Source organism: Monodon monoceros, unplaced genomic scaffold (genome assembly GCF_005190385.1).
Source record: "Monodon monoceros isolate NGI ecotype Baffin Bay Population unplaced genomic scaffold, NGI_Narwhal_1 Super_Scaffold_11, whole genome shotgun sequence".
Classification (NCBI taxonomy): Eukaryota; Metazoa; Chordata; class Mammalia; order Artiodactyla; family Monodontidae; genus Monodon; species Monodon monoceros.
In genome coordinates this window covers 95,707,463-95,721,297 of record NW_021703767.1, presented here as the reverse complement: position 1 = coordinate 95,721,297, position 13,835 = coordinate 95,707,463, and the positions used below count along the sequence as shown (strand labels likewise).

The 13,835-nt window shown below is 42.6% G+C and overlaps 1 protein-coding gene across 9 annotated transcripts in view; it reads right to left on the bottom strand.

Annotated features, from left to right (window-relative positions):
- PHC3 (polyhomeotic homolog 3) overlaps nucleotides 1-4,724 on the bottom strand; it is an 84,344-nt gene extending 79,620 nt beyond the window's left edge. For 6 of the 9 annotated variants that reach the window (XR_003792281.1, XR_003792282.1, XM_029213854.1 and 3 more), the window contains exons 1-2: nucleotides 4,683-4,696; nucleotides 1,972-2,137 (exon numbers count right to left, since the gene is read on the bottom strand). Coding sequence is in view for 6 of the 9 variants with exons in the window: in XM_029213854.1 (XP_029069687.1) it covers nucleotides 1,972-2,137; nucleotides 4,683-4,696 (180 nt within the window). In the remaining 3 variants the exon portion in view is untranslated. Of the gene's footprint in view, nucleotides 1-1,971; nucleotides 2,138-3,990; nucleotides 4,027-4,682 lie in introns of those variants that run through there. The other 3 variants (XR_003792283.1, XM_029213856.1, XM_029213855.1) reach the window with 3 other exon arrangements.
- Nucleotides 4,725-13,835: the final 9,111 nt, after the last annotated feature.

Here is a 13,835-nt window from a genome sequence, read left to right as displayed (position 1 = left end):
AAAAAAAAAAAAAAAAAAAAAGACTGCTATACCTACTGCAGACTCCTGTCACAAAACCAATGTAGGCTTTTGACACCTAGTTGCAGGGGACTATAGATCTGCATTGTGATTTAGAATCACAACAATATGTCTTTTTCGTCAGGTAAATCTATATATGTTCTTCTAATTCCATAACAAAATTCTAAAATCAAACTGAAATAAAAAATGAATAACCTATTTGGCACATATTTCTGTCAGAGTATAGTTAATTTTTTTCTATTGTCAGCACAGTCTTTCATTACGACTCAACACTGTACTCATGGGAGAGAGACTCTTTAAATGCAAGTTAAAGATACAGCATATTGTTCTTATTTTGTTCCTATGAAGGAGCAAAGAAGGGGAAGAGGATTCTCAGGACTGAAAAAGAAAGCTGAAAGGTATTAAAGAACTACTTAGGTAGTTCAGTAAATATTGATTTGGTTACATTTAAAGGGAAGCAATTCTATGATCTCATAAGAATTAGAGTTAGTGCTATTTGTGAGATATATCTGTATCTACACATCTTCAATAACTTTTTTTTATTAACACATCCAGCTTAGGTAAAGCTAGAGAGCAAAATGGCATTTAAAATGTCACATCATCTGTATGCTCAAGCTCTAGATACTCTTCCCTATATCCCTTGCCTCAGAGAAAGGTGAAAAACATTAAAAACACACTCTCCATTCCAGTTTGAATTCTTACTGAACTGACTAGGTCTCCAACAATTCTGATTCTGCTCCACAGTAGCTTCAGAATCCTAAGCCACAGAACAGCTAAATAGCCAGTATACTGGGATCTCCACTCTAGAAAAATGTATCAGGGAGATGACTACATCACAAACAAGTAAGTTAGCCATGGCATGCAGGATCTTCACTGCGGCATGCGGACCTCTTGGTCGCGGCATGCATGTGGGATCTAGTTCCCCGACCAGGGGTCGAACCTGGGCCCCCTGCATTGGGAGCTTGGAGTCTTACCCACTGGACACCAGCGAAGTCCCAAGGGCACAACTCTAAAGCTACAGTACCAACTAGTTATGTGAGTTTAGGAAAGTTATTTAGCCAATTTACAACATCAGTTTTCCCATTTGTTAAATGGAGAAAATCCATATAAAGAACGTATCAAATGCTTGGCACACAGCAAGTATTCAACATGTATTAGCTATTACTGTTTACTGAGTATATATAATGTGCCCCACACAATTCTAGATGCTTCCTTTAATCCTCATAACTAACTAAGCAGGTGGTCTCATCCTCATTTTTCAGTTTCCTGAGGCTCAAGGAGATTATGCCTCTCACCCAAGGCTACATACCTACTAATGATAAAGAAAATGGAATTCAAAGAGCACATGAGATTGCAATGCCCATGCCCTTTTCATGCTATACCATATTGCCTCAACCTCCATTATTATAAAGGTTAACGACGTAAACTTTATTTTCCCAACTAAGTGAAGAGCCTAAGACTTTTCCTAATTAAATATTCCCTTCCTCCTCTGCCCCTTAGAGCTCTTGAATGGATCCTCCTGTTTAGGGTTCTTAGGCCACTTGGGTTTAAAATGAACCTCTTAATGTATCTACAGAGCTGAACAGATCTGAATAGATCCTAAGTCCATATTTTGGGTTCAAATGTAAAATAATCAGAAAAACCTAGAGCCATTCTTCATGTTGGGGCTCTTGGTTGAGTTTGTCAATGTTGTAGCAGTACCTAGAGGCCTTCCAATTATAATTTTCCCAACATATTGTTTTATAAGCTACACGCTGACAAATGTAGGCCCTCTCAATAGAATGATTATTCAATAACTCTGTTGGCTGTTCCAAACATGAACAATTCTAACTGTACTCATTTAGAGGGTATCATGTAACTCATTTGAGAACATGAAACAATAGATTCATCTGGCTTAAGCAAAAAGTAATGACATCCTCAGTCTTAGCCTATGCATCATGGTAACTGAAATACCTGTACAGCATGTCGGTCTGAGCCACTATAGACAGAGATCTGTGGCTGCTGCATTCGAGAGGAGGAAGTGGTGATGGTGGTCGTGGTAGGGCTACTGGTTGTTGTCGATACCGAAGATGTTCCAGGGTTTGGTTCACTATCCATAGCTGTACTGTGGTCCTTAAACCTATCAGATAACACAAAGGATTTATATTGGCAAAAGCATTATCTTGTGGTGTTTAAAGAATAATTATTCCAAGAAATAATCAGCAACAGTCTAAATTTCTAAGAAGGCCCTCATTAAATACAGAGAGCACACAGTCACCATAAATACGTGCCCGGGAAAAATACTTCACAAATATATAGCATATTTAATGGTTCATACCTACTAAATTTGAATTCAAATGACTCAGGATATGTAACTCAGATAAAGCCTGGCCTAAAGTTACCTTTTTATTGTTGAAGGAAGATGAGTGTTTTGAAACCAAAACAGGTGATGACGGAATACTTAACTACCTAGGAAAATTAAAACTGAAGCAATGTCAGAGTATTAAAATATTTCTTTATATCCTTGTGACCATACTAATTACATATTAAAGTCATTCTTATCTCGACATTAAAATAGGATGCCTATGGACTTGTGTTATCTTAGTTTAGTAGTTTAGCTTAGTCAATTAGCTTAGTTTTTGGTTACCATATATACTTTATTTAAAAGTAAGCTCTCTTAGAAAATAATTTTAAAAAAAATTTATTAACTCACACTGCTTTCCCTCTAATTATTCTACAACATTGTCCTCACTACATGTAATAACTGAGTAATACTCATAAGCACATTACTCTGACTGGGTAATTAAGAGAAGCAGCTGAAAACAATTTCCCCACTTCCTTACAAAAATCTCTTTTTCACAAATAATAGCTCCAAATTTTGAAAACAGCATAATTATGTCCCTTTCCTCATGTACGGACAGTAAAGTGCAGTTTTGTACCACACTGATTCTTTTCCCTACAATATTACAAACTCATTTCACTGCTGTGGTACAAAATTCCACTAAATACAGAATCTGTATTTTAACAAATCCAAACAACATATTAAGTCAATTCTGAGGGGCTTAATATTGTTAGAAACGAGAACTACAGTATTTTTTTGAAGGGTCAGAAATGCACCACAATGGTGAAAAGCACACTTGAGAATATACTGGCTTTATCTGCTTTTCTTATCAGTCTTTTCTTCTGAGAGACAAAACCTGACCCACCTCATAGAAGCAGCATTGACAAGAATGTAACAAGAACACTTTCTACTTCATGAAAAGACAAAGGAATTTGGCACTAACTGTGTATGCATGCACTATTCCCGTACGGTGCCCTTTTATGTACAAATTTTCTTTGTTCTTTATATCATGTATGTAAATAGTATTTATGTGCTCTTTCAGAAATCAAATGGTTAAAAAAAATCCCGATTTAATAAGAGGAAAAGTGAAAGGAAAAAAGTGGGGGGGAGCTGACTGTTACTAATTATTTTGATTAGTAAATGTCACATCTTTATGCTTCGCTGGGGTTTTTTTTTGGGGGGGAGGGCGGTTTGTAGTTTTGCAAACTGCCTTCCAATCATCAAATCACAGCATCATATGGTAACTGTTCAACAGCATACAGACATAGCGGTAGATAAACTTTTTACCAAATTACTACCTGTCATAGCACTTCTGAACCACGTACCGAAGATATGCAAAAAGCCAGCTTAAATTCTGGTCCTTTTACAGTGCTATTCTGCTCAGCCATGTGCCCAACCTCAAACCCTACGGTAAGCAGTTCAGTAACTAACTAAATATGGTCACAGAGAATCCAAATGCGAGACACAGGTCTAAACATCGGTGGGTAGAACCGGCCAAACCAGTGCACTGCATTTGGAGACCTGGCACAAAAGAACAATTTTGGTAACTCCGCCGTCTACGCACAGTTTTGCCTGCAAAATACAAACGGCAGTTCTGCTGCACCAGCGGCCTACCCAGGAAACACTAAGTTTGAGTCGCTAACTAAGCATACCATCACACCGCCACACAGGAATGTGGCCCTCTAGGGCGGCATCAACACTGCAGCCAGAGACCCGAAGGAAAGGAAGATCTTTCCTTGCAGGGTGTTTTCAGCCTCGTCAGACTCGCAACAGACCCCGCCGCTGCAAGGTCGGCGCTGCGACACCTCCTCCAAGCCTCCCGGGGGAGGACGGTGAGCAGCCCCACGTCTCGCGTTCTCCCACTGAGAAGCAGTGGGGTGGCGCTGGGCGGGGTGGCGGGGTGGGGGGGGGGAAGGAGGCGAGCGCGAAGGAGGCCTGGCAGTGCCCGCCCAGCCCTACCCAGCCTCCGCGGGCCCCCGGCTCGGCAGCCGTCACAAGGCTGCCCGCAGGGCCCAGTTGCAGGGATGACAGCGCCTGAGGGGTCCAGTCGGGCTCATCTTCCGGAAGATTCCTACGGTCGGGGTCCGAGGGACAACCCTGCGCACAGGGCCCCGCAAATCCGGGGACAGACGGCGGAAGGGGCGCTCCCGCCTGGAGGTAACTGGACCCTTACAGTTCTCCTCCGTCTCCCCACAAGGGCCAAGCGGGGTCCTCCACGATAAGAAAACTCTCACGTCCCCCTTTCCCCGCACTGCCCGCGAAAGAGCCCTGAGCTCAAGGGGACGTGTCGCTGCCCCCCACTCGCCCCCCCGGTTACGACATTAGTCACCAGCAAGTAACTCACTCCGCTTCCGCCATCTTCTCTCCTCCATCACTACCATGGGCTGCGCATGCGCCCCCCGGCGGCCACGGCGGCGGCGAGGGAGGGGGCGGGGTCGGCTAGCCTCGGGCCCCCGAGGTCACGTGGGGTCCTCGTCTTCCAATCCCCCCTCCCAGTACAAGCCTTGCTTGCTGTGGAAAGTGACCAGGTTTCCAGTTTAGATACCAGTGTCTCACCTTCCCCAGTGCTCGCTTTCTTTTGCCTAGGGTCTTCTTCTTCTTGGGGAGGGTGTCTGTAACTAAGATATGAAAAGTTCTGATTAGACTGTTAAAATTTTTAAGAACATCTAAAATATATCAAAGCCTATGAACTGCAAAGAGTGAGATGGAAGAGAATACCACGAGGATTGGATGATGAGGTGTCAGAGTGAGAGGAAATGCCATGGTAGCTGCAGGGTTTGTTACCTGGGGCGCATGGCAGTTTGGGGATGGAACCGGCAATTCCTCTCTTGGGCTCAAAGACAGTGTTCTAGATCCCCACAAGGTGGACGGTTAAGGAATCGTCATGATTACCCTATGAATATCATTCATGTGTTTGACGTGAATTTACAGAGTGGTCAGTGGAGATTGCAAACTTGCATACCGCAGGGAACAAGCAGGAATGGCCACCAGTTTGCTAATGTAATTTACTATATTCTACGCATATGGCAACTAATCTGAAGCAGGGTGAGACAAACATGCAAATTTGAGTGAAACAAGTCCCTGTCTTCCAACAAATCTTAATCTGGAGAGTGAAGTGGGTTTTACAGAGACAGCCACACATTCTAAGTGATCTGACACATCCATCAAGCGCTTTGGCAACCTTAAGTTCAAGGAATAATAAATCTTTACTGTCCTTCACCAAAAACAGCATACTGATCACAAACAGTGCCTTCTTTTTCCATGTTTTAAGATGGTGGAGTCTCATTTCAAGAACTGAGAAATGAATTAGTGATATAAATTCATCGCAAAGTGTAATATGGTCTAATGAAAAGTATACTTAATCTTATAAATCCTGTGATCAGGATGTCCCTAGGGAAGGTAAGAGACCACTGCCTATGTAAGGTAAATTGTCCTTTACCACTTCTGCCTGTACGTTAACATTGTTTCTTTACCTTATTTTCTTATCTAAAGCAGTGACCTTCCTCCTACTCCTAGGAGAACTCACTGAGAAAGTCCCCTTTGAAAAGTCCCTGTAGATGCTTAAAAATAAGATATTACTACTTTTTCTTTCTTTTCTGAGCTGCTCATATGATGCCATTGTCATTTAACTCTCAAGAATCAACTGTTGGGACTTCCTTGGTGGTCCAGTGGTTAAGAGTCCACTCTTCCAATGCAAGGCGTGTGGGTTTGATCCCCGGTTGGGGAACTAAGATCCTGCATGCTGCGTGGCCAAAAAAAAAAAAAAAATCAACTGTCTATTGGTATTGCTGACATTTTTGTTTAGTAAAACAAAACTGAAGAAAGCAGTCTTAGACCGAAAAATGCGTAATCCAAAGGAATGTTTGGAATAAATGGGCCAAAATTATGCCTTTTCATCCCTCTTTCCTTTGAACATCTAAGGCCTATATCTATATTGTCATCTCATGCAGATTGGCTTTAAAAGTCAGAACATATATTAGGTAAAATTAGGCCAGTACTTTTTATTTATTTTATTCTATTTTATTTTTTATTTTTTATTTTTTTTGGCAGTGGCTTGCAGTAGCTTAGTTCCCGGACCAGGGATGGAACCCAGTGCCGGCAGTGAGAGTGCCAAGTCCTAACCGCTGGACCTCCAGAGAATCCCCAGTACTGCTTTTTAGAAACATTTCAAAACCCAATATTTATTATAACAACAACTAGCATTTGTATAGCCTTTTACTAAAAGCAGAGGATTTCCACAAACTCATTTGATCATCACAACAATCCTATAATGAGGCTCGGGCTTCCCTGGTAGTGCAGTGTTTGAGAATCCGCCTGCCAATGCAGGGGACGTGGGTTCAAGCCCTGGTCTGGGAAGATCCCACATGCCTCAGAGCAACTAAGCCCATGCACCACAACTACTGAGCCTGTGCTCTAGAGCCTGCAAGCCACAACTACTGAGCCCGCATGCTGCAACTACTGAAGCCTGCGTGCCTAGAGCCCATGTTCCGCAACAAGAAAAGCCACCACAATGAGAAGCCCGTGCACCACAATGAAGAGTAACCCCCGCTCGCTGCAATTAGAGAAAGCCTGTGCACAGCAATGAAGACCCAACACAGCCAAAAATAAATAAATAAATTTATTTAAAAAAAAAGAAATATAATGAGGCTCAAGGTGATTAAATGCCTGTGGTGACTCTGCTAGACTGTACCAGAAATGGGGTTCTAACTTAAGCTTGCCATGGCCAAATTCAAGTTTTCGTTCCTGCATCATTCAGCAAGCCACTGTGTGAAATGTTAGTGGAGACAAAGTATGATAAAGGACTACCCTCAAGAAATTTATCATCACTTATCTGATGAAACAGAGGAAGGTGTTTTACCTCTTTGTGATTTCCTAATGAAGAGATTTATGTGTCATGCTAACAGGCTGAATTTCTTTCTAAAGTTTCCAGGAAATGTTGCTTTGGAGAAGTGCCAGCATCATATATTTTAGAAAAATCCCTCTAGCAAGGATGGATTGGAGGAAAGTAAAACTGGAGACAGGGAAACTGGTTGGGAAACTGTATTAATCCTTAAAGAAGTGGTAAAAGGCTCCAGGAATGAAAAAGAAGGATAGATTAAAATTTTTGCTCCTTTGTTGCACTAGTCATACTCCAAGCGCTCAATAGCCATATGTGGCTAGTGGCAACTATATTGTACAGTGTAGATACAGAACATTTCCATTATTACAGAAAGTTCTATTGGACAGTGCTCCTCTGAATGCTAGATCAGGGATTGGCAAACTACTATTTCTGTCTTAGTTTGGGCGGCTATGACAAAGGCCGTGGACTGGGCAGCTTAAGCAAACATTTATTTCTCACAGTTCTGGAGGCTGGGAAGTCCAGGGTCACGGTGCAGGCAGATTCAGTGTCCAGTGAGGGCCCTCCTCCTGATTTGCAGACAGCCACCTTCTCACTGAATCCTCACATGGTGGAGAGAGAAGACAGTATAGCAGGAATGGGGACCATGGGCATTTGGGCCACTTCTTCATGTAACTCACTTGTGCCTCAAGGCCTGCTCAGCCCTATCATGTATAGTCCACTTCCATTTGATGGTGGAATGCTGCTATGCACACCCAACTTTACAGTCTGGTGGACCAGATGACACTCAGTTCACAATGAGCAGCTTGCATGGTAACTTGGTGACCCATAGTTAAGCATTCAGTCTCTACTAAGGTCCAGTAGCAGGCCAAGAGCTGTTTCTCAAAAGGAGAGTAGTTATCTGCAGAGGGTGATAGGGCTTTGTTCCAAAATCCTGAGGACCTGTGCTGTGATTTCCCTATAGGGTCCTGCCGAAGGCTCCAAACAGCATTCCTATCTGCCGCTACCACTTGGGATGGAGTAACACACCCAAATGAGGAATATGTTGCCTCCAAAATCCAAAGGGGCCCTCTAGGTGTTAGACTTCTTTTTTTGTTTGTAGGAGGGGCCAGATGCAACAATTTATCCTTCACCTTAGAAGGGATATTTCAACATGCCCCGCACCTCTGGACCTCCTAGAAATTTCACTGACATGGAAGAAGAAATGTCGCTGAATTTTTCTCAGACTTATTTCCCACCTTCTGACACACAAATGTCTTACCAATAAGTTGAGTAGTTGCTACTTTTTGCACACTACGCCCGATCAGCATAATGTCTTCAATGTAATGGACCAGTGGACCAGTGTGATATGATGTGAAAGAAAAAGGTGATCAAAATTCTTGCAAACTAATTATGACATAGGGTTGCAGGGTTGATTTAGCCCTGATGTAGGATTGTGAAGGTGTATTGCTGGCCTTTCCAGCTGAAAACAAACTGCTTCTGGTGGTCTTTACTAACAGGTATCAAGAAAAAAGCATTTGTCAGATCAATAGTTGCATACTAGGTACCAGAGGATATATTAATTTGCCCAACCAATAAAAACCACATCTGGTACAGCAGCTGCAGCTGAAGTCACCAACTGGTCAAGCTTAGAGTAATCCACTGTCATTCTCCAAAATCTGTCTGCCTTCTGCACAGGCCAACAGGCAAGTTGAGCGGGGATGTGGTGGTGCTAATCTCTGCAATCCCTCCAGGAATACGGTATTGCTTTTGATTTACTATTTTCCTAGGTAGAGGCAGTTCTACTGGCTTCCACTTGACCTTTACCACCATACTGGTCCTCACTCCACAGGTCAAGGAACCAATGTGGTGATTCTGCCAGGTGCTCAGTGTATCTATTTTTTTTTTTAGGGGGGGTTGTGTCGGGTCTTAGTTGCGGCATGTGGGATCTTTCGTTGAGGCGTGTGGGTTTCTCTCTAGTTGTGGCGTGTGGGCTCCAGGACGCATGGGTTCTGTGTTTGTGGCACCGTGGGCTTAGTTGCCCCGCGGCATGTGGGATCTTAGTTCCCCCACCAGGGATCGAACCTGTGTCCCCTGCATTGGAAGCGGATTCTTTACCACTGGACCACCAGGGAAATCCCTCAGTGTATCTATTCTAATTCCTCATTCCAGGACTAGAGAAATAACCATAGGATGGGTTTGGGGACCCACTGGGCCCACTGTGAGACAAACTTGAGATAAAACTCCTTCAATCACCTGACTTCCATAAGCCCCTTCTGTAACTGGTAGACCACAGTGGGTCTACCAGTTTGATCTCCTGGAATTAATGTCAGTTCAGAGCCAGCATCCAGTAGTCCCCAAATGGTCTGATTATTTCTTTTTCCCCAGTGCACAGTTACCCTGCTAAAAGGTTGTAAGTCCCTTTGGTGAATGAAGTCTGGAGAAAGATTAACTGTATAAACTTTGGCTGGTGTACCAGTGTCCTTTCTGTCGGGGATGTAGCCTCTTCTTTATTTAAGGGGTACTGAGGTCTGTAAGCCAGCTCAAGTCTGGGAATTGATTGAAGGGATATGACTCTCTTTTTATGATTCAGGTTAGACTTTTGATTACTTGACCTAGAACTTTTCTACTGATACTGTTCAAGTAAGAATTTAGGGCTTCCCTGGTGGCGCAGTGGTTGAGAGTCTGCCTGCCGATGCAGGGAACGCGGGTTCGTGCCCTGGTCCGGGAAGATCCCACATGCTGCGGAGCGGCTGGGCCCGTGAGCCATGGCCGCTGAGCCTGCACGTCCGGAACCTGTGCTCCGCAATGGGAGAGCCACAACAGTGAGAGGCTTGCATACAGCAAAAAAAAAAGAATTTCGTAGGTTTCCTATCTGTTTCGTTTCTAGGAATACCATGATCAACTAGCCAATGACATAGGTCTGCACAAGTCAGACTATCCGGATTGCTGCTCTGACTCTGCTGTCCACCAGTGCCGCCACTTGGTCCCTGCAACCCTAGGATCCAATTACTCCTGTTGCATTTAGGTTCCCCAGTTCAGTGGCTACAGTTCCCACTGTAAGGTCTGGCCTACAGAGAAGAGCGATCACAGAGCCCTTCACGGATGCTGGAGCTCCCCTCACAAACTGCTATGGAGTGAGTATTTGTGTCCCCCCTCAAATGTTGAAGCCCTAATCCCCAATGTGATGGTATTTGGAAACTTTGGGAGGTAATTAGGTCATCAGAGTTGAACCTTTATAAATGGGATTAGTGCTCTTAGAAGAAGAAAGATGAGAGAGATGATCTCTCTCCACCATGTGAGGATAGAGCAACAAGGTGGCCATTGTCTGCAAACTGGGAAGAAGTTTCTCACCAGACACCACATTTGCCAGCACCTTGATCCTGGACTTCCCACTCTCTAGAACTGTGAGAAATAATTGTTTGTTGTTTAAACCACCCAGTCTGTGATATTTATTATAGCAGCCCAAACTGACTAGCACAAGCCCACAGGCCAAATCCAGCCTGTCGCTTGTTTTTATACAGCCCTCAAGCTAAGAATGGTTTCTACATTTTCTAATGATTGAAAAAAATGTCCAAGGGAGAATATTTTGTGACGAGTGAGAATTATGTGAAATTTATATTTCAGTGTCCATAAATTAGGTCTTATTGGAACACAGCAATACTCACGCGTTTATGTATTGCCTACAGCTACTTTTGTGCTTCAAGGGCAGAGCTGAGTAGTTGCAACAGACACTGTAATGGTCCACTTGACAGAAAAAGTATGCTGACCTGTGTTCTAAATCACTGATCACCTCGTGCTGGACACTTGCAGGGTAGTTAATATAGTGCATACACTGTCCTACACCCCATCTAGACTTGATTGCTGTCCTAATATCCTATATGGTGAGACAGAAGGTCAAGTGACCCAGATTTGAATTCTGGTAAAGTACTGACCCTCCTTGGGAAACTGCTTCACGTTTTAGTTTTTTTGTTGTTGTTTTGTTATTTATTTGGTTGTGCTGGGTCTTAGTTGTTTTTTTTTTTTTTTGAGGTCTTAGTTTTATAACGTGAAAAAAAGCGGGGCAACACCTTACAAGATTGTTGTCCAGCCTTAAAAAACCAACTGTAAAGTCTAAAAAAGTTCTCTTTTTTCTTTTTTTAACTTTTTATCAAAGCCTTCCTTCACCTGAATTTGTTCAATAAATGCTACTGAGTATGCCTAATACTCAATAGGTTTTAAATGCTTGTTGAGGGAATGAATGCTTGACTATTTGGATGAATGAGGACTAAAATTCTAGTACATCCTGTAGGTTGGAATGACGCAGTATATGGACTTGCTTCCTCTTCTCCTTGAAAGTAATACAGTATACTAAAACCAAATACCTTGACTAAAGCAAATAGTACTGAAACTGAAGAGACAGTCTAGTCCTGCCCCCTCTCATCTACTCTTACAATAATCAGTATGTTAATCGTATGCTTATCAATCGTATCTTCCCTTGTATACCCGTGATTGGCGCTGTTACTAGTTGGCTATGTTTCCCCAGGGGCCGAATAGCACAAACTGGGAGCTTTAAAGCTTAAAGGGACGTTAGACGTCATGTGACCCATGCCGAGGAAGAATCCATGGCAAAAGCAGAATCTGAACTCTGATCTCCTAACCTCCTATCCATCCAGTCTGCAGTTTTTTGCCTTGTGCCATGAAGCCTTACTTCAAGCATGTAGGTACTTGATAAACACTTGAAGCTGCTATGGACTTTCATTTCCATTCTGCTTTTTGCTTAATGTTTACTTAGCATTGTGGCAGCCTGGAAGAGCTGTGCTACGTAGAGCTGTAGAAACAGACAAACTTAGATTTCAGTCCTGACTTTGCCATCCTCTAGCTGTGTGACCTCTTGCAATGCTGTCAGCTCCACCTTCAAAATATAACCTCATCATAACTGGATCACTTTGCTGTACACCTGAAACTAACACAACACTGTAAGTCAACTGTTTTCAAGAAAAATTTAGATATGTATACAAATAAAACCTCATCTCTGGCCACACTATCATGAACACGCATGAAGATATCAAAATACAAACCAAGTCAATCTGACACTTCTCACCACCTCCACAGTTATCAGTCTAAGCCAAGCCACCATCATCTCTCCCCTGGACCACTGCCATAGGCTCCTGAGAGGTCACCCAGCTTCTATTCTTGCTCCTCTGTAATTTACTCTCCGCAGAGCAGTCTAAGTAAGCTTTATAGCTGTAAATCAGATCACATCACTGTCCTGCTCAAATCATCCAGTGCCCATCACACTCAGCAGAGAGTTTTCTCTTGTTCACTCTGCTCCAGCCACTCTGGCGTCCTTGCTTTTCCTTCTCACACTTGCTACTTCCCAGTTGGGAAAGCCTTTTACACAGGTCTCACTTCCTCACTTCATCCAGGACTCTGCTCAAATATCTCTGCAGAGCTCACTCCCCACCACCTAACCCAACGTGGGCTTCTCGTCACTTTCCTTCCCTTATCTCACTTTACTTTTCTTCATGACACTTCAATGCTCCACACATTATGTTATGTACATATTTGTTTGTTTATATACTACTCCCATCAACCTCCAGGTTATAAACTACACATTTTGTTTACCTCTACATTCCTAGTTCTTTAAACATTAAGTGCTCAATAATTATGCATTGAATAAATGAAGTTTACTTAACTGCTCTAATCCCCAGTTTGCTAATCTGAAAACTGGGGACAGTATTTACCACACTTATTGTACAAGTTGAAAAAAGATGAAATAATGTATCTAAACAGTAGAGCATAATAAACGCTCACTAAGCATAGCTGTAATTATTTTAAAATTTTGCCACAAATTATTATGCTTAAAGTAAAGGAAAATAATCCTCGTATTGTATTTCCAAAAGTTATGCAATTTTTGTGAGGCCATCCTTGCTTTTTTCTTTTTAAGATTTATTTATTTTATTTATTTTTGGCTGCTTTGGGTCTTAGTTGCGGCACACGGGATCTTCTTTGTGGTGCACGGGCTTCTCCCTAGTTGTGGTGTACGGGTTTTTCTCTTCTCTAGTTGTGGTACACGGGCTTCAGGGCGCATGGGCTCTGTAGTTGTGGCATGAGGGCTCCAGAGCACGTGGGCTCTGTAGTTTGTGGCACGGCGGGCTCTCTAGTTGAGGCGCATGAGCTCAGTAGTTGTGGCACAGGGGCTTAGCTGCTCTGAGGCATGTGGGATCTTAGTTCCCTGACCAGGGATCAAACCTGTGTCCCCTGCATTGTAAGGCAGATTCTTTACCACTGGACCACCAGGGAAGTCCCCCTTACTTTTAAAAGTTAGTTAGCAGATACATTTTTTAACATGCATATGCTGTAATTTAAAATATTTAGTGTCAGTATCTGAGAATAGATTTTTGCCTGTGTGCTCCTAATGTATTAAACAGTGTCATATCAGTTTCATATTAAATCTTAATTGTAATGTTCTATTTATGGTAGATAAGTCTCTCTTAATTACATAAAATGCCAGAGACAACAGGAGGCAGAACAAAATACATTATAGGGAACAAGCAAAGCTAGTGAACAGGAATGAAAAGTTAGCGAAGTTGGGGAAAAGTTATGTGACAGAAGCATACAATCATATAGAACTTAATTTTAATATTTACCTCTAGCAAATCCTGAATACAAAATTGTCCAAAAATCTAAATAATGCAG